The 27379-nt window shown below is 42.9% G+C and overlaps 1 protein-coding gene across 6 annotated transcripts in view; it reads left to right on the top strand.

Moving 5' to 3' along the window:
* The window catches only part of KDM2B (lysine demethylase 2B), a 116237-nt gene that overhangs the window by 56582 nt on the left and 32276 nt on the right, over positions 1-27379 (top strand). For all 6 annotated transcript variants that reach the window (XM_017814342.1, XM_017814344.1, XM_017814340.1 and 3 more), the window contains 3 exons: positions 5273-5399; positions 12807-13261; positions 20705-20791. In XM_017814342.1, coding sequence (XP_017669831.1) covers positions 5273-5399; positions 12807-13261; positions 20705-20791 — 669 coding nt within the window. The remainder of the gene's footprint in view (positions 1-5272; positions 5400-12806; positions 13262-20704; positions 20792-27379) is intronic.

Genomic DNA, 27379 nt, shown 5'->3' with positions numbered 1-27379 from the left:
TTCAGTGTTGTGCACCTCTGAAGAGGGCACGGTTCTGGCTCCAAGTGGGCTTTCACCCCAGATTGCTTTCTTTGCAGTGAGAGTGCATAGACCTGAAGCAAATATGTTATTCTGAAGTACATCTCAGTGGGAGGAAGGGTGTCCTCCTCCCAGCCTCCCTGACTTTGCAGGGGGTAGAAGGCCTGGTAATCTTCACATTGCAAAACAGTGGTGGGAGCAGTTGGTTTCCTGGAGTGACTTTAATGAAGAGAAGAAATATTTAGCAGAAAAATGAATTCTTAGTGGAAGAGACACGAAGACAAAAGCTGAAATTTAGGGGAATTAGAAGACAGGGAGAGCAGAGAGCAGGAGTAGAGACCAGAGTGGATTCAGCCTGGCTTTGAATAGGTGTCCCAAGAAAGAGCATCAAGGTCTAAAGAAAATGTAAAGGACTTGGATAGGGAAAAGTGAAGGTGGCAGAAACAGGAAGGGGCTCACTGTGGCCTGGCAGAGGTGCTGGGCACAGGAAGGTTTTCAGAGTGACTGTAAATAAGAACCAGCAATACCTGCTGGAAATACACACTGCAGGTGTGAAGGGGAGGGTCTGTTGGTGCTGGGAAGGAGGGGCACACAGGAAACTCAAATGGAGTAGACTGGGAGGAAGGATCAGTGCCAGAAACTATTTAATTCCGTTGGTGTCTGTGGGGAAGATGGGAAGGAGACGCTCTTTTTCCTGGAGATGTATAAAAGCTGACATTTTGTTCCCACAAGACTTGAGCAACCCAAGATCACACATTTTGGGTTGTTACTGCTCAGTTGTGCTTCATGTCAGGCCCCTCTCCGTGGGAAGTTGGGTGCAGCTTTGATCTTCTAAGCTTTTTATACCAGGAGGCAAAATTCCCTGTACAGTCAAATATTTTGGTAACTTTTAGGAACTTACCAGCCAGGTCCACTGAAATGCCTTTTAAAATTTGCTGGCATCCTGATCCTGGGGGGAGGTTCTGGGAGTTGGGTATCTGCATCTCTAAAATGTCCTGTCCCAGTTTTTTTGGAAAGGGATACTGCAACATTTGGAAATCCCAAATCAGTCCTTTACTCTCATCAGTTTTGATTTAGATTTTCTTTGAAGCCTGTGTAGTTCTTTATAATTTTCCTTCCAAAAATACTTAAGTGCTTTAAAAAAGACCAATGAAAGCCAAAAGCTCAGAGGTTCCATGGCTTCACAGAAGCGATTTCAGCAGTTGGATGTTGACATGTGCTGGCAACATGTTACACACAGCCTGTACCTGTGTTTAAAAACTTGTATTCATAGGCAGGTGTATAATAACTGAACTGTGTGAACAGCTGAAGAATAGCAAGAATTTCTGGACAGAAACAAAATAGAAGCTGTTCATCTAAGGCATACAGAAGTTTGATAAAAGACGGGAAAATCAATACTGTTATTTAGAAATAATAACAGCCCCCCCACCCCAACCTAAAAATGTCATGCAGGAATCTTGAGGGGGAAATGGTTTCAAAACAGGATTCTGGTTTGTACTACATTATTTGCTTTGCCAATCAAATTTTGTCATTTCTTTGTTGAAATAATTCCATTCAGCCACTGGCTGCTCTGGCAGACTCGGTACCACACAGTTCACACAAATTTGCCAGTGTGAACATACTGCAAATGAGTTTCTCATCAGTATTGATCTTTCCATTGTGTATAGCACAGAAGTAAATTACATGATGTGATTGACAAAGTAATTTGCCACACTCAAAGTGTAATACAGGTGTGCTTCCCCTCTTCATTTTGCACAGAGCAATTTTATGGAGGTTTTACTGTGTTTAAACCTGCTCTGTAATGCTTAATCATCTTTGATTGCTGATATTCAAAGTAATTTTTATGCTAGGTGTAGTTATTGTCTTAGCAGCTCAGACAAGAATAAATACATGGTTGAAATGGTAATGCTGATTTACAGCCTGATAAAATTGCTTAGTTTATATACTTGTCATGCTTATTCTAGCTTAATTCCTCATACCCCTGGGAGACTTCTTAAGAGGCTTGTAGCCATTTAAAAATAGTTTTAAGGAGTAATAAAAAACATGTCTATTGTCGGAAACAGCTCCTAATGTGCAATTGAGGTAAACAAATATTCTCCAGCCTTACAGTTCGTAGAGACTCTCATTTTGCAGCCTGGCTTTCCTGGAGGCCAATTAACAGGCAGTCAAACAGGCCAAGCTGTTTAGCTCTGCAAGCCCAGCTTGAGGAACTGCAGAGCAGGGATTCATCATTCAGCATAGGGGGGATACAGCTCTGTGGTACTGAAGAGGAGGAATGTGTCAAACTTACTCCCAACTCATCTAAATTTAACTGCCTTAAAATATTTGAACATGAGTAGGGACAAGGGCACTCCAAATATATACGTAAGGTGGTCACTCACAGATGATGGTGTTTGCTATTCATTATGTTTTCTGGAATGTAAGATAACATTTCAAGTGGATAGATTAATAATTTTGTAAATAATCAGAAATTCTGCTTCAATATTGTGATTAGATTGATTAAACACAAGTGGAGTTTGTAATGATTTTAATGGGCATTGTGGAAAAGACTAATACTTTCTTCAGGAAAGCCTGTGTCTTACTTGCTGAGGATTTTTGTTTTGGTTTTGGAGGAGGATATAAGTCTGTAAAATAATTTCACTTTGAACTGAAGAAATGGATCATATTCCAGAGAGGATTTTTTCTTGCTGTACAGGAATAATTAAATTTTTTTTTCAGTGGATTGTAAATTATTAATCACAGAAGTTAGAGCTGGAAATGCCTATTAGATGATCCAGTGTATTTCCCTGCTGGTGGGGAATTTAGTCCTCTGGCAGTGTCTGTATCAGATATTACACTTCAAACTCATCACAGAACATTTTTAATTTCTTTCCTTCTTTCTTTTATTCCTCCCCCCTCCCCATAAGGGTTCATTTGACTGTAAGTGTACAATGGAAAGAGTATGGACATGCACATAATGCAGTTCACATCCATTATAATTAATAAATGTCCAAGGATATCATAGAGAGCACACTCCTCTGTACTTTTCCATAAGGCAAACCTTAAAAGTTTTTAAAGCACTGTAAGAGTTGCTTTACTGGCAGGAGGCTCTGTAGATCTTTGCACCAGTATCTCTCTCTACAGAAGCTCTTCCTTCTGAAGGTTTGTAAAAGCAGAGACTTCTCGGGCAAACCGTGGATTCCAGAGGCATGGAGGGATTTGCTGTGGGTTGGAACATTGATAGCGAGGCAATTAGGAACTCAAATTGAATATTAAAGATTGATATACATAATGGGAGCACTGCATGCATTACTGCCTTGTCTTTCACATTGAATTAACATTGGTAACAACTAAATTTGGTGAAGCTCAGAATCTGTCAACAAATGTTGAGCAATGATGTCTTTAATATTCCCAGGCATGTGGCTGAAAACCTTTTGAAGGCTGAGGGGTGGAAGGCGGCTTCCTGTTTGTAAGTCAATTCTTTGCAAATTTTGTTTCCTGCAGTGCTCTCTTGGAAAAATTTGAGTTCCTTTATTAGCATATATTTTAGCATGGCTAATTTCCCCTGTGTTCCCTAATAGTGATAAGTGACTTGATCTCTTCTTTATGACAAATAACTAAACCAAAGGAAGAATTTTCTCCGATGCAAAAAGGCCCTGGGGTTAAATGTTCTCACATTTAGGGGGTTGTTGTTTGGTTGGTTGGGTTTTTTTTTTCCCTTTTCTTTTTTTCCCTTCTTTTTTTTGGTTTGTGTGCTTTGTAACAAACAGCACAGGGAAACATTTGGAAAGGTGCAGCATTGCTGGATGCATGATCCATAGCAACACGCAGTTCAGATTTGCCAGCTGTGTTTGTGTTGAATTTAAGAGATCTTAACTTTTGGGAATTGCCGTAGAGTATTTAAATCCTACACTGCAGTATATTTAGTGGGACAATACAGTATATTTTCCCTCTATTACATTTTGTTTTACTGCTAAAAGTGTTTGTATTTCCTGTGCCTGGTGAACAGAGGCAAGTTCTTTGGCTGTCCACCTTGGGGACAGCTTTCAAATATGGGCATTCCAGTAAGTCACTGATCTGCTCAAGTGGATGCTTTGATCACCACACAGATGTTTGGACAGGGCTGAATCTGAACTTCTGTGGTTCTGTTTAGACTTCAGGCTTTCAGGTATTCTGGGGTGGGGTGGTGTTTTGGTTTTATTTTGTTTTTTCTAAGGTAATGCTCCTTTCTGGTGCAGTCCAGGTTTTCAGTAAAGGTGGGTGCACACCTCTGGGCTAGGGCAGAGTTAATATGCAGAGAATGTTTTAAAGCAGCTCCTACAATCCCAGAGCAGTGCATGCATGTGAGCCTGCAAAATGCAGATTTCTGTGCCACCAGGAGAAAGTACAAGTGCATGCAGGATACATGGCATCCATTTTTAACAAATCACAAGAAAAACACACATCTTCCTGCATTTTAGGAGCTTCCCAGATTCTTCTTTGGTACAGTGACCTCCCACAGATAGAAAACTATATTGGAAGGGAAGGAAACCCACTTTGTTTTCTTTTGAATCTGAAATGCTCTCACAAATACCTAATGTTGGAGAATTAAGCTTTTAGTGTGAGTACAACAGGTCTAAGAAACAGTGCGCAGCTTGACAGGATCTTTTGTCAAAATCCTGCTTTTCTGTCCTTATTCTGTTTGTGGCAAAAGCTAACTTGTTATCAAAATACTCAGTGTAAACCACATAAGGGATTTTTACTTCAATGTGCAGCTATCAATAATCGAGAATTTATGTGTTCATTTATATAATTAAATTGTTGTGATGACCACAATTGCAAAAGAGGTATTTCCTGCTTGACTCATTTAGGTAATGTTGCCATTTTGATAAGAATCCTGTGCTAGCGTTTAGGGGATGGAAACCCACGCCTGTACTTTGAGCTTTAGTGACTAACATCTGTATGTGACCACCCTATGTTTATACAGCAGGTAAATAATTCCGTAGGGGCCATCCATCAGCTTCCTGATTTCACAAGAACACAAACCCTTCTCCTCTCCCACCACCCCAAGAGGATACAAATTAGTGAACCAAGAAATGATGCTGTCATGGCAGGCAGGCAGGCTCGCTCCTCATTCCGTATGCTGGAGGCATTCAGCTCCCTGCTCCCACCCTCTCCCCTCCCCCTCCTGCACACTGTTTGTGCTCTTGATAACACGATGGCAATGATGACTGGCCCTTGTGCTGCAAACTTCTCTCCCTTCCCCATGGACTGACAGTGTTGCTCTTGCTTCCAGGTGCACGCCAAATTCCGGTATCCTTTCTACTATGAAATGTGCTGGTATGTTCTGGAGAGATACGTGTCCTGTGTGACCCAGCGCTGCCACCTCAGCAAAGAGTACCAGAAAGAATCAATGTTAATTGGTGAGTGAATCCTTTGAGTGCACATTCACCACTGGTGCTGGCACCTCGGGCTACTTGCTGCTTTGGCTTCTGCAAAGCAGATTATAAATTGAACTGGAGAACTGTAGTATTTCTAATGAACTGTTTCTTTTATTTTGGGGTGAGGAAGATTTTTGACTCTTTAAGCATTTCCAGGAAGTACCAACTTACTTTGAATTAGATTTATTGAGCGCTCCCTTAGCAAGTGGATCCTAGAAAAATATTTTTTGGATGCGTTTGTTCCTTGGTTTCAGTAATGTTTGTGTTGAGATGATCTGCCAAACAGTTGAGGATTTACTGCCATGTTTGGCACAGTACCTCGGTAGCCAGAAATGTGTGTATTGCAAATGTGCTCTAGTGGGGTGGATATTTAGTCCTTTTATAGAGTGTCTCCTCTACAGAATGTTTTGTGGTCACTAAACCTGCCTTCTTTCTCTTTTCCTTGAACTCTACTGTAATTCTCTCTGGTGACTGACTTCTAGTTCTGCAGAATAACAAACCCTAGAAAACACCTACACAAATCTCCATGATCTATAACCCCAGTGCAGGGAGGTTGAAGAAACCTTTACAACAAGAGCTGAAAATGGACCAGAGCAGAGACAGATAGATGTGCCTGAAGCAGGAGGGCATTACCTTGGCACTGATGTGAGCTTTGCATCAATGTGTGACAATTCCAATTGTTGCCTTGCTGAACTGCCCTCTTTTTCCTCCCTTTGATGGAACAAGGCCGTGGGCCATGTTGCCTCCCCGCTTTTAAGCACAGAATAGCTGAAAATAGCACAAGCACCAGCTAAATCTTAACTGATATGTGTTAAATGTGGAGGAGGACTGAAGTATTTCTGTGCCTCCTGCTCCCTGAGGTGCCACTTGGAGTGAACCTGGCATGGTTGGCACTGCCCCGGGCACTGGGCAGAGGGGGGAAATGTTTACCTACGAGCACAATTCTTAGTAGAAGGGACTGAAGAAGTTAAGGGCAGATGTCATCCTCCAGTGAGTTTTACTGACCAAGAATAACTCGAGGAAGCTTAATAGTCTGTGCAGATAGGCCAGGGAAATTTCTTGGGGTCACTGGGAAGTTGGGTGCTTCACATTTAACTCTGTGAGACCTTGCTCAAGAAGGGTTAGTTAAGCAGGAACTCTGTGTGGAGAAGTTTTTCTCAAAAGATCATCTTAGAGGAGAGGAGGGAATTAGCCCTACGGATCAGCTAAAGCAGTGAAAAAAACTCTGATAACTGCATTCATTGGAAAATAAGGAACAATCTCCTGTTGTCTAAAGCATTGGCATGAAAAGAGGCTGGTCCTGCAGGCAGGGTGGGGGTGCCAGATCAACGAGGTGTAATTTCAGAACAAACTGGATGTGGAGATTGGATGGTTCAGGATATTGAGATGGGACCTTTTCCAGCTGAATCACCAGTGTGAGCTCAGCCCAGCTCTGTAATTACTGATGATGGTTTGGTGATCCCCACGACATGTGCCTCAGTCCAGTCAGTAGCTGAGAGATATTCCAATCCTATAAAAGCTCACCTGGAACTACAGATATCCAGTGTCTAGAGGGAACAGGATTGTTTTGCATGACCAAAGAGTCCTGGTAAATCTCTGACACTGACATCCAGGGCCTTTCTCTCCAGGACAGACAGATGTATACTTTTGTTTTGTCAGAAACTTGGGGTTTTTCTATTTCTTGGCAGAATCTTAACCTTAAAATCATCACTTAACTGAGGGTTGTGACCAGATCTAATATATCTACTGGATCTTTCACTTTGGCATTTGTCATACTCAAAGGAGTAAAGGTACATTATTTACCTTCACAAAGCTGCACTGCTTTGTTCTGCATGAGTAATACTTTTTCCAATACCTGCTTTTCTTTTAACTGGTCTGTGTCCAGGCTCTTGACTCAAATAAATCTCTATGAACTGTAATTCTTGAGTTAAACTGGTTTGTTCTGTGGTGTCTGTATCTTAATATTCACCTGCTGAGGGATAGAATATCCAAATGAGGTCAGTGTTCCAAACCCTGCCTCTTTGTTTTTAAACTTTTCTTCAGAGCTGTTAAGGTCCTTAAATTGTCTCTTCCTTAGGGACTTCTCTATCTGCAAGCAATTTCTTGATTTCCCCTGAGGAAGTATCCCTTGACGAAGAATTTCCCATTATTCTCCTTAAAGAGTAATGAAGCAAAGTACTTAACTTCCTTCAAACCCCTCTGTAGATTTAATTGTCTTCTGTCCCTCTTGCTTTAAGAAAAAAATTCTTCACAGCCTTGTATTCATTTTCAGAAATTTCTCTTGATGATCCTCATGTTTCTCCTACTTCGTAAAAATAATTTCCTTGACATAATTTGTTCTAAATGTCCACTTTCTACCTTTCCTTTTGGGTGCTAGAACTGGCTATTTTTCGCCCTTGAGTTGTGCTGCTTTCTTTTCTCATGTAGCTTCTGGTGCCGTGGTTGTGGTGGATCTCAGAAGCTGAGCAGCCGATTGTGAGTTGAGGAGGGCATCGACCAGACAGACTGCAGGGTGCTGCCCGTGGTCACTGGGATTCACTGGGGACTAGTTTGCATAGAATTGGTAGAGATTCTGTTCTCCTGCTTATAAAAAAATCACTATGTTGATAAAGAACATCTTTGGAGAACACAGAAAACTGAGTTCATCAGCAGCTGTGTTGTAAGGATATCTTTAGACCTTTCCTACTGTGTTTTTATTACAGACTATTTATTTGCTTTGACGTGAAGGTTGGTGGATTCAGAGTGACTCTTTCAATTCGTTGCCTACTCATGAAAATGTGTTGCTGTGACTGTGCTCTGATACCTCTGTCCCGAAATTTGTATGCTACTGTAGCAATTTATATTGCTCTCTGTACTTCTGTTTTCTAAATGTCTCCACTCACAGAACTTCAGACAGGAAAAAAACCCACCTCTGTGGAGGCAGGGCTGAAACCCTGAGTCTTCCCACTCCCTAAATAGAAATGTAAGTCCAACTCTAAATGAGCTGGAGGACAATGGCTGTGGCTTCCTTCCCCATTCTCCGGGCCCAGGATGAATTTTCAGGCCATGTCCTCCTAGTTAGTGTGTGAGGCTGTTCTTTTTCAGATCTCTCCCAGAAGGGCAAACACTCAGGGGAATGACGACATGACAGCAATCACAGGCTGCTGCAAAAGCACACCATCTCCTTCTCTTTTTTCTTTTCCTTGTCCCTCTCAACGGTGACATTTGTCCTGCCAGCTGAAATCAGAAGGGACCCTATTTGGGTTTTGAACATGCGCTGTTTCGGGGTGGATATGTCTTCATTATTTTTACTCTTATCATGAATGAGTCTGTGCTGGATGTTTTCAACCACAATTGACCTTCAGTGAGATACAGATCTTGAGAGTGAGCTGACAAAGAGTAATTGGGAGAAGATCCTGGGCTATCAGAGACATGATTTCTCTGTAGCCTGCAGCTTTTAAGATTCCCATTGCTAAAATTTTAACAGGGTGCCTCTAACTGTATATTAAGCCTGATGGATATAAAAAATATGCCCTCTGGCACAGTGAAGGAGCCATGTCTTTTCCCCCCCCCCCTTCCTCTTCTCAGGGGATAGAATAAATTTGCTTATGATAGACAGGTACTAGAGTACATTGAGTGATTCCTGTGTGGGGTGCTCCATGCAGTGATACATTTCCAGCATGCTCAGGGATTTTTCTGCTAATGAAAATGTCATTGCTGTCTTTAGTGGACTGATAGCAACTGCTGCTCCCAAGTCACAGTGTCAGGGATTGGAGCTGGGAATGGCAGGGTAGATATTACACACTGGACTGTTCTAAAGAGTTTAGAAAGATTTCATAATTATACCTCACCCCCATCCCTTTCTTTTAAGTTCTGTAATACAGCAAGTTATTGTCCAGGAAGGAAAGAAACTGTGTATAATTATTCTTCTTGTACAAGTGGATAACTGTGGGGAAAGTTAAGTGATTTGCCCAGAACCACAGGGAAGTGAACTGCTATAGAAAAAAAAAGGTATTTCTAACTCTCTGTCCTGTGGTCAAGCCTGTGCTGCTCCTCCTATTCACTGAGCCAGATCACTGACTGGTTTGTATGAGCGGGTTTTATTTGCTTTGAGATGAAGGAGGTGAAGGTCTTTTTGCACTAAGTTATGTGGGAGCCCAGGCTGGATAACCCCTTGGAAAGTGGGGTTCTGAACTGGCACTGGCTGGTGCATTTACTCAGAAGAAGAAACCACAGCTGAACTTCACAGGAGCTGTTTTCCACAGAGAGACTTTATAAACCAAAAACCTCCAAGTCAGTGGAACCCTGGTAATACAGTGCTTAAAATACACTTCTCAACTAAGTAAATGCAGATTATGCTTATGCAGGGCCCCAGCTCACAGCACAGTAACTCTGTCAGACAGTGTTTTCATTGAAATGAATAAATAAAAATCGTGGCATGTTACATTACAACAAAACACTTGAAAACACAAAATTGAATCTCCCTCACCTTGAAGTTCTCCTTCCATTATTGATTCCTTTGGTGCTTTTTTTTTTTTTTAGATTAGCAGCAGTAGCAGACAGTTGTGCTTTGAAAGCAGCCTGCTCTTAATCTGCTGGTGCACCAGCACTGTAATCCCCTGGTGCTCCAGAATAGCCTGGTACACTCCAGGTTAACAGCCAACCCTGTCCCCAGAGGTGATATCAGCCAAGGCATCAGGTAGGTGCCAGGCTTGCAGAGAGCAGGGCCCTGGTTCGTTTGGAGGATGGATTGGAGTGGTCTGTGTGTCCATCCCCAGGTGTAGCTGCGCAGCAGGGCTGCCTCGCGCAGACAGCCGGTGGCAGGGAAGCGGTGGCAGCTGGCAGAACGGAATTGCAAGCCCCCCTCCGTGGGCTCGCTTCTCATGGGAATAGGCCCCCAGTACCGTGGTGTTCCCTCCTCTCCTGCCTTTTGTTTCCACAGATTAGAGCAAGAGATAAAAAGTGGAGATCGCTCTTGAAAGCTGTTTTCTGGTAGCACCAGAGCATTGCTTGGAGTAAATTATTCACACCTCCACAATGTGATCTCCCTTGCTTTCTTTAGGCCTTATTTATGCTTGTGATTTGCCCCAGTTATAGCCATTAGTTCCTGTTCAGCAGAGCCACAGCACAGGAGGACAGAAACATGATTTTCTTTGTGCAGATTTATACCAATTTCTGTTAATGACACTGTCCTGGTAGCAGAGGGATGTGTTATCTGCTTTCACCCTCTCCTGTTTGATGCCAGATCATGGCATTTTCTCCCATCTAGGCTGGGCTTTGTGCTTCACTCAGTTGTAAAACAGCTCACCAAGGCTGTGTGGCTTAGAGAAGGGGCTCCAGCCCTGGATCCGAGAGCCTGGATTCTGATTCCTGGTTTTTCCCTAGATTTGATGTGTGACAATGAGCAAATCGTGCTTTCTCCCAAGCATCTGTTTCCTCAGTTGTAAAATGGGAGAATGACATAAGCTGATTATGTAGCCTTTGAGGTGGGTCTGTGTGCTTGCTACTGTGGACAAAGGAAAAAACAGTGTGAAATAAAAGTTGGATAACAGAGTGGGTTTTAAATGTTCTGGTTAAGATATTTTCTAATCCTGTTTATTTTTCTAAGAGAAGGATGGGGGTGTATTAGCACAGAGCAGGGAGGAGGAGCTGCTTTGGAGTGTTGATGCCACCACCTCAGCACACAAAATAATCTGTTCTGTACTTCATGAGGAGGCTTTTTTGGAGGGTTCCAGGGAGCAGGTTCCTCTGCCCTGTGGATGGAGCTGGATTTGGCTGCAATCAGCCTTGCTGGTAGCTGGTCTTTTCTGTGACTGCCATTTCAGCTTAAACTTGCCTTTCAGGAGTCATTTTATGGCTGTTTTGGTTTTGAGGAAAATGCAAATGTTACCAAAGGAGTGGACTGGACAGAGATGCTGGATTTTTGCAGCCCTGAGAATGCGAAGTGGCCAACTCGGATCTCTGGGGCAGTAACACACAGAGCTGACCTGGCCTTGCAGGGTCTTTATTTGCAACTGCAGAGCTGAGCAGCCAGGCAGGCTGGGCAAACTGCCCTCAGACACCCTGCCACTGCCTGTTGCATCGCTGGTACCCAGCTGACAAATAATACGTATATTTTGTAACATGATGGTACAAACTCTGCACGAGACAAGGAGTTCTCTGTGATCGGAGAACTTCCAGCTTGGAACTGGGCTCCAGCATTTGTTTTGAACCTCCCTGTTAAACAACCGGATGCTGAGCTTTTTCGTTAATGTCCAGTTAATCCTTCCTTAAGCATGATTCACATTGCCCTAATCCAAAGCTACTGCACTGCAGAGCGTGGAAGCTGTGAAAGGAACTTTTCATTAATTGTTCGCTCACTCTTTCTGTGTGACTTCTGTTTCCTTCGCAGTGTTTTTGTTTGCAGCTCGATCTCGTGCCCATTTCAGCCAGTAATAAAATTCACATTGACTTAACTGGGTGTTGCCAGTGTTAACTGTATTTTCCACAGAAATTCCTGCTGTTGCTAGCCTGCATTCAGTGTTGTTCACTTAGTGGAGGAAATTGTGCCTAATAAATAAGAAAAGATGTGTGCTTGAGGGAACCGTGGCCACTGGTTTCTTACATTGCTTTCACTGCTTGATTACCCAGAGTTGGGTAACAATTGGGATTCTTACGGGGAAATTAAGATTAATAGTACTTTAGACTCAGAAACTTGCCTTTAAATTTTTCTGAGAAGTACCTACAATGCATCAGAGATGGCATTAAGAAAACCAGTGGCATGTAATTGTGACAGTCTGAGTGTGTTTTGTCTTGTTGTCTGTAAAATAAACGCAATTGAAATCCTGTCTCAGAAGAGCAATGAGTATTCATGCACTAACAACTGGGGGTTCTTGTTTTATCAACAGTTAGTTGCTTGCAGAGAGGAAAAGTATTGAGGAGTTGATTTTGTGCTGTGCAGGGTTCCTGGAAGAATGATGATGTACAGCATTTTAACGTGCTTTCTCCCATCATTTCCCCCTCCTCCTTCTGTGCTCACTCTCCTCTTAAAGCTGCAAAGCTGCCGAATCTGGTCTCTTTCGGATTTGTGGGAAAATTAATTGTGTGTGACTTAAGAGCTCTGCCTACTCTTAATTGAAGGCATAGAGGACTGAAGCTTTGAAGAAAGCATAATTTTTCCCTAAATGTTTCCCAGTCATTTGAACTGAGTAGATGTTAATGAAAACCAGCATTAAAACAGACAAACAAACACACACCCCCCCAAGAAAAAAAAATAAAAATCAGCTGAATAAAACCCATTCCTGTCACATACTCACTAGACCATTCTCCAGTGCCCTTTGAAATAGGCAGCACCTGGCCCCAGTGGTACAGAAGTGTTTCAGCTGCGAGTTACAGTGGGTAAAAACTCAGCATTCTTTTTCTAACTTTCAGATGCAAAAAGAAAACGCAGCACAGACAGCTATTCATCAGATTCGTGGTTAGACATGGATGAAGAATCTTGTGATGCCCATCTCCAGGAGGAGAAGGATGACAGCTTGGATAAGAACTCCAAATCCTTGGTGGATGGCTCCTCCTCACCCAACAGCACACACTCAGAAGGGAAGGAGGCTGCAGGAAGGAAACAAAAAGCCACAGTAATGAGGTACCTAAAAAGAACTTTGTCCAACGAGTCAGATGACAGCGTAAAATCAACGACCCCCACGGACTATCCCAAAACACCCACGGGGTCTCCAGCTACAGAAGTTTCAACCAAATGGACTCACCTCACAGAATTTGAACTGAAGGGTTTAAAAGCCCTGGTGGAAAAGCTTGAATCTCTCCCAGAGAACAAGAAGTGTGTTCCAGAAGGCATCGAAGACCCGCAGGCTCTCCTAGAGGACATGAAGGTGGGTGTCATGGCTTGCTGAGCCACACAAACTGTATTCTGCGGGCACAGGAGTCAGCAGGAGAGCAGAAAGCAAAGTTCTGCCTCAGAGGGGTGGCAGCTGGTGTGTGGTGACCAGCTCCTGTCAGGCTGCTGTGCCACGGAGAGGGAGATTATCCCTCTACCCAAAGCCATCTCTGCTCCGGGAGGTGGCTGTTTGCATCTTGATTGAAGTGACAGGCCCTTCTGACTGTCAGAGCAGTGGTCAGAAGTTTAAATCCTCTCATAGTGCAGCACTTGTTACGTCCCATATGTAAATACTATACTTCAAAAAGTCTGTTTATCATTATAGTCATAATCTGCCCCTTTTGGTCTACCGTCTTCCTGGCTTACACCTCGTTAGCTGACACATGCAAAATGTAAATACTGGATTGCAGTTCAGAAGATAGATTGTCTAACGCTCCCTGTTGCTTTTTTTTACTTTCACCTTTTTCATTTTCCTTTCCTCCATTGCCCTCTATAGGTTGATAATTATTCTCCACTGGTACAATATACAGCTTTTGGAGATGGTGTAAGGAGGGAGTGCTCACTAGTGCCACAACTTCTCTTTATATTTTTAGTCTGTGTACAGTAGGGGTCTTCAGCTACATATTTTCTGTACAAAAATGGTCTGTAAGACACAATCTGAGGGGGAGAATACACGTTTATGTGGTAAATGGGGAACCTGTACTTTTTTAGTGCAAGTAGTGTAACAGCTGCTTAGAAGGGCTCAAAGCCAGTTAGAGAAGGCTGAACATGTGCAGTGAAACCATATTCCATGATCTTGGAGCTTGGAAGTGTGATACACGGCACTTGTTTTGGGAAGCCACAAGAGCTCAGAAATTATCTTCTTGTCAAATCAGCCACTTTGTACATGAAAGTGGACACGTGCCCAAAGTTGTGGCTGTGGATTCACTGGCTTGCTTTGGGATCAGTCACCTTCTAACAGGAAATCAAAATGAAGCTTCAAGACCAGGAGTTGAGTTTGTGGTGAAGCAGAATGGTAGTGCTGCTTCTCCAAGCTTAATGCACAGACCAATTTTCATTTAAAAATAAGTGAAATCCAAGGAGGGATACAACACATAATAACTGCTGCAGATGTTCAGTGTGCTCATGCTCCCTCTTTTGATGACATACTCCAGTGTGCTGAGACATCTTCCTAGAGCACGGCAAGGTACCATATGGGAATCTGGTTTAAAGCTCCGTGTGGGAGTATCTGTTTTCTTACTCCTCTCCAGAGCAGTGGATTCACTGACTACAGAAAGAGAGAACTGCAAATGGACATTTAAAAAAAAGGCCCACATCACCTTTTAGGTGATACTGTGCTTTAACTGGTATGAAGTGGGCACCTGCCAGTTTATTGTGTGCATCTTGCAGAGTTACAACCTTGATGTTCCATCTCCTTTGATAACTTCCTGCTTCTAAACTTTCTCCCCTTGCCAGCACACACTGTAACCATCAGGATGTATCCCAACATCTGGATATTGATGGTTCCCTGCTGGTTAAAGAACCCATGACCACATCTAAACACCGTGGATGCTGCAAAATTTTCCCTGGAATCACCTCTGTATGTTTGGCGAGTCTGTGACAGATTAGTCAGAGCAAGACCTTTTTAAAACCTAATTAACTCAAACATCTTCTTGAACAGTGTCTAAAGAACAGTTAAAGAATTTTCTTAGCCATCTCTTTTACAATATTGGCCCACATTTAAGTCAGCCCTCAGTTTTCAGGGTGAGAGTCAGTACAGCATAGTAAATTCATTAAAGCCCATATATTCTGCTTCCTCCATTACTCCCTACGGGTGCACAATCCACTTCCCAGGTGCTCTGAAGGAATTGGAGCAGTTGTACTCAGGTCAGGGATTGCTTGAATACAATTTCCTCTCAGGTCCGAAGGGGAGTCCAGCATTCCAGCACAGGTCTTCTCTTTGCTCCTCAGCAAATTGTCTGAGGCAGCCACTGACAAGGTGTGTCCCATTCCCATCTACTTCTGGGACAGCAAGTCACTCCTTTCCACCACTGTGTTCACTGACATGGTAGAGATCAGCGTAGTGGAGCCAAAGCATCCAATCTCCTTGGAGCAGGAAATTTGTTTTATTGAGTTTATTTGCTTTCAAAAAAAATAACCAGACCCATGTGTGTCAGTGTATGTTTAGAGCTTCCACCTTCAAAGGATGGAGGAGCTGCCAAGTGACAGATTTGAGCCCCTGAGCATACATCCAGCATAATGGTCCTTGCAGGATTCCCGTGTTCCTTGGTGTAAGGATGCAACTAGTCAGTATTTCATTCCATCCTTGCTCTTCTGTGTGTGTCAGGTACATCCCTCTGTTCAGCCCCTGAGCTGAACACAGGGAATGTTCCCTTGGGGTTCCCAGGGATCCTCATCCTGTGCTTCACACGTGGTAATGGATGAGCTGTTATCACAGGGAGGGAACTGGGGTGCAGAGAGATTAGGATAAAAGTGACCATAATTTTGGCTACTGGCTTTTCGTGCCATGGATGGGATTTTCAGAAAAGTGAGTGTTATTTAACAATGATACCTGCAAAAGATGAGTGTAATTATAGTGAAACTGTAATTGCTTAACGTTTCTGCAGAGAAGTTCTGATCTTTAGCATCCAGATCCCAAGCCAGGAGTGAGGAAGTGCAGGAACACACAATTCATGACTGCCCGTGGAAACCTGATTTAAAAGATTTTGCCCTGTGCCACATAGAGACATAATGGCAGAGGAAGAAATACAGTCCATTTTTCCAGAATGGTATTTATCTCCTTGACCACTGAATCATGTTCCCTCTTACTTTGCTACTAGTTTTCCAAGCTGTACAGATAATAACAAGGGGGTTTTGCTGATAGCATCAACAGTGGAGTGAGCAAAAGCCTGGCCCCTTTACCTCACCCTGATGAATATCCAGAGCATCAGTCATCTGTGGGACTGAATGGAGGTAGGAATCCTGCAGAGGCTGTGCAGATGATCCATGCTGGGACTGTATTTGGCTTTACTCACAAGGTTTATTTCATGGGCAACCCAACTTTCGGGCATGCGATGTATTAATAATGCGTCCTATTAAAAGTACCCTTTTAGTGCACCCATTTGAGAGTTATTTTTAACAAATGCATAGCAAGAACATGCTCTGACAAAGTCTGAAAGCTCTTGGTCTGCTTGGAAAGTCTTAAACAAGTTTCTTCCTGAAGAAAATAAATCTGTGTTTATTGTAGCACTTTTATTTCTTAATGAAATACACTCTGGAACTTTTCTGTATGACATTCAAGTCTGTCTTTGTGCTTCAGGAAGATAATTAATGTTTTCAGAAAACAGGATATGGGTAGTTAAACTGGAGAAAGGAAACCATTTTATTCAGTGATGTGAAGTTTCACAGAACTAATCGGGGTAGCTCACAAAGAATCCATGCTTTGCCAGCTGAGCCAGAATATAGTAGAGGATGGGTGACTGGATTACTGCTCTTAGTGGTAAATACAACTACAGCTATTTAATGTCAAGTAGGTGAGACTTTTTGCAGTAAAGTAATTTATTTTCCCTATGAGAAGGGAGACTGAAAACTAAACTAAGCCTGTGTAAATTCCTTGCACATCATCTGAGCTCCAAACTAACTGCAGCTGTCTGGTGGGGACACAGCAATCCAGAAGTGCCAACTGCTGCCTCTGCAGATTGAGAACCCATTTATCACCGTGATCGATGGAGTGCAGCAGCACCAGGGAGGCTTCTGGGCAGAGTGTAACAGCCTGACTTGGGGAGCAGATCAGTCCTTCCCTGAGCTCAAACAAGGAGTTAAATCCCTGCTGGCACTGCATCACCTGAGTCCTGCATTAAGCACCACAGGAGCTTCTCAGAGGCCTCCACAGAGATTCCCAAAGCAGCCTTTACTCCATGGCAGATGCATCCGAGCCATCTGCTGAGGAGGTGCAACAAACTATCCAAGTGTCTGTGGAGTCACTGTGTGAGCAGGAATGTGAGGGGAAAGGGTTGGACAGATGAAGATTCCCCCCCTGGGAGTGCTCAGCTGGCCCAGCTGCAGAAGGACAGAGGGCTTGGCACTGCAGTTGTGGGCAGGGGTAGCAACCAGAAGTCACTGCTGCCGTTGTCCTCACATCCTTGCTGGTGCTGATACTGTTGGAGGCATGTGCAGCCTCAGTCACACCTTGTTTGCCAAATATACATGCCCTGAAATGAAGTATAAGTAGTGCAACAACTCCAGCTCTCAAATTAAAAATTAAATCTCAGCTGACCTGTTAGAAAAGTACCTACTGAGATACTTTTGAGTAGGATGAGAAAGAGAGGCAGGAAAAAAAGTCACTGAGAGGTAATTGTACTTAGATGGTGGCCTGGGGGATTGGAGGAGTTTCATCATGTGGCTTCTCCACTTCATATTTAGCTACCAGCCAGTATTTCAGTGTATCAAAGATGCAGCTGGGGTGGGCTCATGCATGGAGAAGAGAATGGAGAGGTAACCATCGTACTCCTTGGTGTAGTTTGCACCCCACATCACAGGGCAGGTAGGGCTGAGCAGACCTTTGATCGTGGCAGTGTGCAGCCCACACTAAACACACTGCCAGAGATCCTTGCCCATGTGCAGCCTCTGATTTCCACACACGTTTCTGTGTGTTGCCAGCAGGATGGGAATTCCTTTGTGCTGTTGGAGCACAGGATTGTGAGATCTGCCTCCTCATAATGCCACAGACCTTCCCCACTTCAAAGCAAAAACGCTGCCCTTCTCCAGAAGGGCCTGTGCAAGTCCACTAGGGCAGAAGAAACTCAGTTTGAAGAACAGAGTTTGTCAAATATCCGCAACTCCTTGGCAGCAGGAGAAGATTCTTGTGCAAGACAGATGATATCTACTGAAATATGTTCTTACTTTTTCTTGCCAAGAAATCTTACCCCCTTTCTCATCCTGATGACAGGAAAAAAAACTCCCTCTACTGAATGCATTTCAGGGGAGTTGTTCCTTGCTGTGCTTTTGAAATTAATGGCTAAGCTGAATTCTTACATAGTTAATCAGCTTCTTTCCTCCATACCTGCTGTTGTCACCACAGCCCTCAAGTGTAATGAATGGGGCCGCCGTGTGCTGGAGGAGCATCATGTTGTTTCTCTAACTGGAGCCCCATGGCTTTTCTTTATCTTCTTTTTTTCCCCTTGTTTTTAAGCAGGTGAACAAAAATCTGCCTCCTCCAGCCTGTTGTGCTCTGACACTTGACGCTCCAGTCAGTGCAACTGTGGCTCTGCTGCGCAGACAGCCGTTGTTTTCAGCTGCCTGAGATGATAAGCTGCCATAGTTTTACATTTCTCCTTGGATAATATTTTCACGTGATACATATGATAACAAGAAACCTTCATTACCTTGCCAAGTTCTTGGAATATACTCTGCTTTCTATTGAACTCCGAGTCTCTGACAGTCGTTAGTGGAAACGTTAAGGTTTTCTGTCTTACAGGCTTTCAAATCTAAGAGTAGCAAAATCAAAAGGGAATTAATTTGTCCTTTGTTTATATGGCTTTCAAGCGCTGCCTTGTTCTGGAGATTTTTTGGTTTTGCAACAAGATTACAAAATCCTCTCTGTTTTTAGGATGGAAAACTAACTTTCAGAATGTGGTCACAGTTCAGTTAATGCAGCGATCCCTCTCAAAATAAAATGGACATGAGCAAAGAGGTGCTCACTTAACCCCCAAGAGTTAATATGCCAATGATTAGTCCACAGGTAAGAGTTGGTGGGTGTGGCACTGGAGGAGCACAGGGCTGCAGGTACAACACAGACTCTGCATCACAATCAGGGTGGGGCAAGCTGGGTTTTACTCCTGACCTTTGCAAACCCCTGAGTGCAGCCCCAGCACCAGGCTGATAACCTGGGCTTGTACTGGTATTGCTTATTTTGGTCACTGGTGCTGCTTTCGGCCTAACCAGTGTCCAGAGCAGCCTCGCTGCTGTGATGTGTCTGAGGGAGCAGTGCTGTGCTGGTGCTGTGCTGTTCGTTAGTAACACAGCTCTCGTTTAAGCACAGGCTGGGGAATTGGGCTGAGTGTGACAGGTTGTCTGAGCTCCAGGGAGAAAGCCAGCCCCAGGGACACTCATCCAAACGCAGGCTCTTGGGGACTGGAACATGCTATCGTACCCTGGGCTTTAGTTGGATGATTACAGATGAATTCAAGTGCACTTCCTATTAAAACAATTACTGTATTTTAAGCTCTTTTTGTATAGTGTGTGAAATTTCTAATTACTAGAGCTCTGCACTGGGGACTGACAGAGCCTGGTGCCTGTTGTTGGCTAATTAAGCTTTTTTCATATACTTGGGAGCAGCACCATTGAACTTCATTGGGCTTATCTCCTAAATATTCTGTTGAGGCAATTTCCAACCTGCAATTCTTGTTTGTTCTACTGAGCATTTTTTTCTTTTGCCTTTAACCTGTTAGTGCTGATTTGGGCTCCAGTTTTCAGCAGCACAGCAGAATCCTCCTTCCGACTCGTTTTTTGTTTTCTTTTCTTCTTTTTTCAGCCACCAGATGAAGAGCTTTGCAGTTAAGTTAGTGAGCACATAGGGAGTCATGGGAAGTGAGCATGGACTGTTCCCAGCTGCACAACTGAGTACACTTAAACAGAGTGTTTTACCACCTCTGTGTTGAGTTACTGGTCATGGGAGTGATTCACAGTGGGAGCTGTGTCAGCCAGTGCAGCCCACTCACGAGATTTCTAGAACAGTGCAGCAAAGCAAAAGGGTTTGGTGGGGGTGGAAGGGAGGGCAGACCAATCTTTTTTCCCTTAATACTGCACTGTCTGGAGTCAGATCCTTTCCTAGTGAACACTCAGGAACCTGAATGCCTCACCTGATCACATAAAGGGAACAGGATTCCAGCAGCTCTGGCCTGCCCGTCAGTGGGGAAGGAAGGGCTGTGGGAATGAGAGTGCTCTTGGATTGTCACGTGCAAAAAGATGAAAGGTTACAGACACACTTGTATATCTTGGCTTACCTGAATGTTCAGGCATCTGAGGATTGCTCTAAACTACACACCTGATGCCCTGTGACTGCTGAAATAACAGTGGCAGAGCTTTGGGGATTCTCGGGCCTTTTATAGCCTTGGTCAGGAGAGAAGGTGTCAGTCATGGGCTTGGCTGGGATTTAGTGAGCTAGAGTTTAAAGAGAGAGGTGATAGTAGTAAGACACTGGTCTTGGACACACCAGTGTTAAAGAAGTCTGTAACATCTGAGGTGTTGATGGATGATTTGCTGCCTGTTTTGCTAGAAGTTTCACATCTTGGATGTTAACGACAGGTGCGAGAGTTTCAGTGTGAGTTGGAAGTCTGGAAGCAAAAGTAACTTGCAGAGATCTTCTCAGTCTGTCATCAGAGCGGAGTGTTGTCCTCTGTAGGTCTCTGCACTCTCCAGTTGTTTCTCTGGTTAATAAAGGCCTTTTCATTTGCAACAGAATATACTGAAGGAACATGCTGATGATGACCAAAATCTTGCCATTTCGGGTGTCCCTGTGGTCAGCTGGCCCAAGAAGACCCCAAAGGTAATGAGATACAATTACTTACTAATTATTGTTGTGGTCTGGTGTTTATTGATCTGTAATCTGACAAAGTGCTGTCTATGATCCATTGACAGTTTCTAGCATTTTTAACAAAAAATGTTATTTTTTAATGGGTTTATGATTAGGTCTTGAAGCAGAACAAGAAAGTGCCTCACCAGGGAGAAATCATTAGAGTTTCCATTTAAAAAGGATTTGTTTGGGCCTTACTTGTCAGTATAAAACTTTGATCATTGGTCATTTACTGGTTATGGTGAAATCTAAAAATGTGGATGCATTTTGTGTAAAATTAAATGGTGTGTAAATGCTACAAACCAGTCATTTAGTGAACAGTTTCTTCCGAATGAGAGGATGGTTTTTCCCTTACACTATGAGACTTCCTGAATTCTCTGTACAACGTGCCACTGTAACTTTGAAGGATTGTTTTCTGTCCTTATATCTTAATTTTTCCTCCTATATATCAGAGTAATTATTTTCACTTTGCAGGACAACGGTGAGGTTTGCTTTGTTAATGCTTATAAAGAATTTGAAATAACTGACTAAAGAATAATGTCAAAAGGCTGGATGTTATTTATAACAGTGGTATGTTTACCACACTCCAGTTATTCAGCATGCTGTAAAAGCAGCTTTGCTTATTTAGAAGATGTCTCATCGCTTCTATTTTTGCGTTCATTTTTCACTGAATTAGTTTTATAATCCATTATTTCTTTAGAAATGCTGAAAGGGTCGGTCAGCTTAAATCAGGCTTCAAAGTGAAAATCTGTTGTTGTTTTCATTGCAGATACCTTTCAAATAATTATCAGGGGAAATAATTCGCTCAGTTCTCGCTTTCTGTGCTGGTGCACTTCTCCCGGCTTTGCATCTAAACCACATGTAGCCACGAGAATTTGCTGTTTTCAGATGGGAAGTAGGAGACCATAAACATGCAACTGCCAGAGGAGAGTGGGGCAGGATGAGCACATCATGTTCCTTCTTGGTTTCTTTTTGGGTTTTAGCTCAGCACATTTCAGATAACTTGTATCTTGTTAAAGACATATTTCCCGTTTAGCCTGTAATAAATCCATGGGAACATGCTCTGTGTTTAAAAATTTTATTTGTTTAGAAACAACAGTGGAGAACCTTGAGAAACAGGTGTGGGATTCTCCACTCCACTGTTTTGATGGCTGCTGTTCATTCCTCAGTCAGTATATCTAGGCATTGAATAAAGCAAAATTTCTGTGACCAGAGGAAAGGTTATTTTATAATAAAACTAAGAAACAACTGACTTTCTTTTGAGCTTGTGATGGAAGGGAGGATCTTGGTGCTTTGAGGCTTTTATAAGCTTTGGCATTTGCTAATGTTCTTGTTCACTTTATTTTGGAATCCTTGATAAATGCTTCATTTATTCTATTTTATTTCTGTGTACTGGCAACATAACTGCAACTGTAAAGGATTTGTAATTTTTGTGACTTAAAACTTATCCCTCTTTGCAAAATCCCTCTTGCTGGCTGCAAGGGGTTTTTTAACTTTTCTTTGGCCTTTCTGAAAGCAGAAGCTTCTAGAAGGCATCATTTCCAGTGCCAAGACAATGACAAACAAACACATCAGTTAATAACAAATGAGAGGAAAACTTTCACAGAAAGTCAAGCTTTAGGTTGAAGTTTGGAAATAAAAAAAAATAGAAGAAATCCTTTCACCATTCTCTTCATATTTTCTTTGCTTGGTCTGTGATCAGTTCATGTTATGTCTTACATTTTAGTTGGGAGGTACACGTGCAGATAGGGCTGGTGTTATCAAAGAGGAATTTGTTGTTGTGCTTCTAATTGGCAAATGTCCTTGTCATCTTCCATGTTGCAGCTATTTCCTTTCCTGGGAACAGAGGCCAAGTGAACAGGCTGGGAAAAGATGTCTTAGAGTTGAGCCTTTGAGTCCCAAATTAAAATCTGTGGGCAAGACAATGTAGGGGAGATTTGTCTAAAAGCAGTGTTAGTAGTTAAGCTTGGTTATTTCTCCTTTGTTCCCTGTAAGCCCTGATAATTAAATTGAAGATTTTACAGAGAAGAAAAACCCATAGGGAGGGGGAAACTCCCTTGAAAAGTGAATTGTAGCTGGTGGAGCAAGTCTCCATGGCCAGAAGATTCCACAAGCACAAGGCAGGGGAGTAAAACCTACCAGTAATTTTGCTTTCTGCAGTCTTTTGTAGTTTATAGGAGAAATGGCACATACTTCACAGTGCCTTCCCTGAGATCCTCGTGTTCAAAGGGAGCAGGAGACCCAACACAGCACAGTACCAGCTCCTGTGGGGCTTCCAGGGAGAGGGCGATTGTGTGATTCCAAGATAAAGAAAAAGAAGGGAACTGAAATCCAGAAAGAAGAGGCAATAAAGGGAAAACATGGTTCTTGCTTTCACCCAAGAGAAGGCTCCAGAAGAGATTTAGAAAGACAAGAGCAGCAGATGGAGAAGGAAGAATAAAGCCAGCATTAAATGCCAAAACATTTCAAAGAAAATGGAAATGACTGTAAAGAAAGGAGGGGAAGAAACTAGAAATGGTGAGAGAGCAGGATTAGGAGAGAGACAAGTACTGAGAAAAGCAGAGGGAGAGAACTCTGACTGAAGCCAAAGATCCCTGGAACAGGGACAGGGAGTGACTACGTGAATAACCCAAGTTGTGGAAGGGTGAGCTTAGTTATGTTGACTTGCTTTTGAAAGAACGTGCCTTTGATAGTCTGAATGATTTTTGAAGCAGCAAATAATATTTCCCTTTAAAACTGAGTTACAGTTTCTGTAACATGTTGTTCGTGTGATGTGCCAGCAGCAGGCACAGCTCTGCGCTAGAGAACAGCTGCTTGAAGCCTGGGACATGCTGGGTTTAAGGAAGAAATGTGTCCATTCACCTCAAATCCCACTGCACAGAGGATAAGGTGTAACAGGCAGGACATTTAACTCAGGACAGGGAAGGCCCATCTGTGTGCTGTGGCCCCACTGTGCTGCCTCACTCCTGTGCACCTTTTCCAAAGGCATTTAGGGCTGTGGTTATCCTGCAGTGCCCTGACAAAGGAAATTACTCACTGGGAAAAGAAACAGAAGTAATAATCAGCCATGGTTTAGTGAGGAGATGAAATAACTGGGTGACATTTGATGATGTTGTGGTTAGTGCACAAAATGGGAGGCCGGGGTCTGCGTCTGCTCCCAGCTCTGCTGCAGCACCTGGTGTCTCAGGAGGTGAATGGCACGTTGCTGCTCCCTGAGCTTTTCCAGATGGAGATGGGGCTTCCCATCTGGGGGGCTGGGAGGTGAAATTAATGTTTGTAAAGATCTGTGGCATCTTCAGTGCAAAGTTTTTCAGTAAAGTGTGTGAACCGTTATTATTTTATGGTAATAGAGACATGGTGTGTGATTCATAGGCACCTCTTCAGATCATATTTACTCATCTTTATGGAGCTATTTTGAGTCGTTTGTGCTTCTAATTTATCGATAATTATTTACCATAATAATTACATTCCTTTAGGCACCTTGGAGTTTTTTCCCCCTTTTTGAAAATCTCTTTCAGAAGAAGCAAGAACCTGCCTTTTTCTTTCAGCTATAGAGTAAGAGAAAACAGTCCAGTGCCGGGGATCTTAGAGTATGTGCAACGGTCCTAATTTAGGCCTGTTCAGGGAATCAGCATTGTGGGACCAAGTGGATGTTTGAAACCTGCTTGTCCTGATGGCTGACTGACAGTTTATGTACCTTCAGACTGGGCAGCAGACTAGACGTTCCCAGCGATTCCCAGCTGGCTGCCAGCACGGATGCAGCTGTGGATCCCATTCCTGTGCTGGGGGCTGTGCAGCAGTGAATGTCCCCTCTTAGTGCAGGGCTCGGTGTTGTTGGGGGGGGTTACAATCATTAAGGTTGGCAAAGACCTGTGGGATCAAGTCCAGCCTTTGACCAATCCTGCCATGCAATGATGGTCTGCTGCCCGAAAGGAAGGGCTCCATAGGGTATGATGCCTTGAAATACTGGGTTCTTAAGCAACTAAAGAGGAGTAAGAAAACATCCTAACTAACTTCTCCCCCATCTCTGGGACATGAACTTTTGGATGGTGTGAACAGAGGGCAGGGCCTAAACCTGATCTTCCACTGTGGCGACTCATGGACGATTGATCACTGGTGCAGGAAGCTGGTGACCACCAAGCCCAATCTAGAAGCCCACTCTCAGGAGTTGCCAGCATTCCAAAGTTCCCATTTTTCTTCCCAGGGATTAGGGATAACATTTCATTTAAGGAACTCAGAATATGGCCCAAGCAGAGACAGCATTTTTCAACCCATTTCCTATTTCTGGAGGACAGCAGTCAACTCCAGCAGCATGTAATTACACTCTGTGGCAGTGCCTTCTGTTTTTATTGTGATAAAGATCTTTAGTTGTCTATGAAGAGCAGCTATAAAGAACTAAAATATGTTTGGACTCTCTTGTTCTGTGAAGAGTTAGAAATGCAGACTGTGAGCTGGATTCTCATCTTTCTTACCTGGCACAAACCTAAAGTCACTGCATTTGTAATGATAGTGAGTGTCCAAATATATACAGGTCTGGCTGTGAGCAGGAGATGGAGCTGTAATTTTCAGTAGCTGGTAGAATGTGCTGTAATATGGGGCTTTTTCTCTGATGCCTGTTCATACCATTTCTCTGTGTAATTTTTACCTCTTGATTTTAAGAGAAGAGACTTAAGTATAATAATGAAATGGTAATGTTCTTAGTTAAAGGAGTACTATTAATTAGTAAAGACCACAAACTGAAATTCTAATTGGATTATGCTTTTTTTAAACACACCCTTCCCTGCAATTGGCAACATAAATAACATTTATAGCTCTGTATCAGGGCATGAAAACCAGGCAGAAAAAGTGATAATCTGGAGGGAGGGGGGAAAAAAAGACATCCCTCAGGCTGGGTTTTTTGCTGTTCTTTTTTTGAGTTGGGGGTGGTCATGGGTGGGCACAGCACTGAAAGGGACCTTCTGGGGTGGCAGCATGTGATTCCAGCCATTAGTGAGTTCTGTCCTATAGCAGTTTAGTTTTTACCCCTTTATTTTCACTAGAAATCTTTTTGCAGAATTCTACAGATGCATCCATGGATCTGAAAAATAAGGATAACCTGTATGAATAATCTGTGAGGGGCAGAGAAGAGGCTGATTACTGTGGCTGAGGAAAGTCGTGCTCCATCAGCCCACAGTCCTTGTAGCACCAAGTCCTGTTTTGGTGGTGCTCAGTCACAGCAATTTAAAGAGGCGTAGGAACAAAGCAGGAATACAGAGCTCTTCCCTCTGCTTATCTTCCCCGTTAAGCTGGAAGATTGTATCTTCATCTTTTCTGCTCAGTGTCCCCTGGTAGAATTTTTTCCCCTCTGTGAATTTACCTAATAATTTGTGGAACCTGTTGATCTTTTTGATCTCCACAGCATCCTGTGGCAGCGTCCCCCGCGGTTTAATAAAGCTCTGTGTAGATAAGTACTTCCTTATGTTGTTTCAGATGTGTCCTTTAATATCATAAATACACTTCATGCCCTCTGTATCATGCATTTTGAGAAATTTGAATGAGGTCTCTGTTCATCTCCGTGCTGTCAAGGATTTTTTATGTCCCTGTTACAGTGTCTCGGTATTTTTTTTCCCTACTCCCAAGGTGAAAACCACAAGTAAGTTCAATCTTTTCTGGTACACAAACCATATGATTTGTTGGAGTATTTTTCTCACTCTATTCTAGTTCCATTACAGGTAGTTTTGAGGTGAGGGTGAATCTGGGATTCCACAACCACATATGGTATTCAAGATGTGATGTTTAAGAGCAGAGACCAGAAGGACATGCCTGGTTCAGCCTGGCACGGTGAAGTTGAAGGGGGAGATGATTGTTGTGTAAGTACTTCAGGGAGTGTAAACATCGGGGCAGGAAAAGAGTTATTTAAGCTAATGGACAATGCTGGCATGGGAAGAAGGGAATATAAACATGCCATAAATAGGTTTAGCTGGAAATAAGATTTCTGATCATTGTTCAGAGTCTGAACCAAACAGCACACAAGGAAACCAGTAGACAGCTTTGGTGAAAAGAGTGGCAGATTCTTAGAAATAACTTGTATTTTAAATGGTTAAAGGTAGTTGGATTAGCCACCATCTCCAGATATGGAGCCCACAGATGTCCTTGTGGACTTTCACATGTCTGCTGCCATTTTCCAGCAAGGAAATCTGTTTCCTTTTTCATGGTATTTCACATTAAAAATGCTGGGAAGAGAAGATTTACCAGTTTTTAATAACAGACCTCCTTTATTATGGCTCCAGTTTTATGCAACATTATGCAGTAGATCAAACTTAAGAAATAGTAAGTAAATGGACTAAGAATCAGTGGACACAATAAATTTGATTGTTTGCAGAAATTAGGGGGGGAAAGCATAAAATGGAGTGTTTGGATTGACTTGAAACGAGTGTGATTTTTCAGAAGTGTTGAGCATCGTTTTGCATCAGGTTTTCCTTCAATTCAGGGGGAGAGGTGCAAGGTGGACAAAGAACATTCCTGAAAACCTTTGAATAAGTACTTCCAGTTTTTACTTGCTTGCTCACTAAGAATTCCTGC

The sequence above is a fragment of the Lepidothrix coronata genome, unplaced genomic scaffold (assembly GCF_001604755.1).
Source record: "Lepidothrix coronata isolate B3197 unplaced genomic scaffold, Lepidothrix_coronata-1.0 Scaffold44, whole genome shotgun sequence".
NCBI classification, from domain to species: domain Eukaryota; kingdom Metazoa; phylum Chordata; class Aves; order Passeriformes; family Pipridae; genus Lepidothrix; species Lepidothrix coronata.
This window is presented reverse-complemented; position numbering and strand designations above follow the sequence as displayed.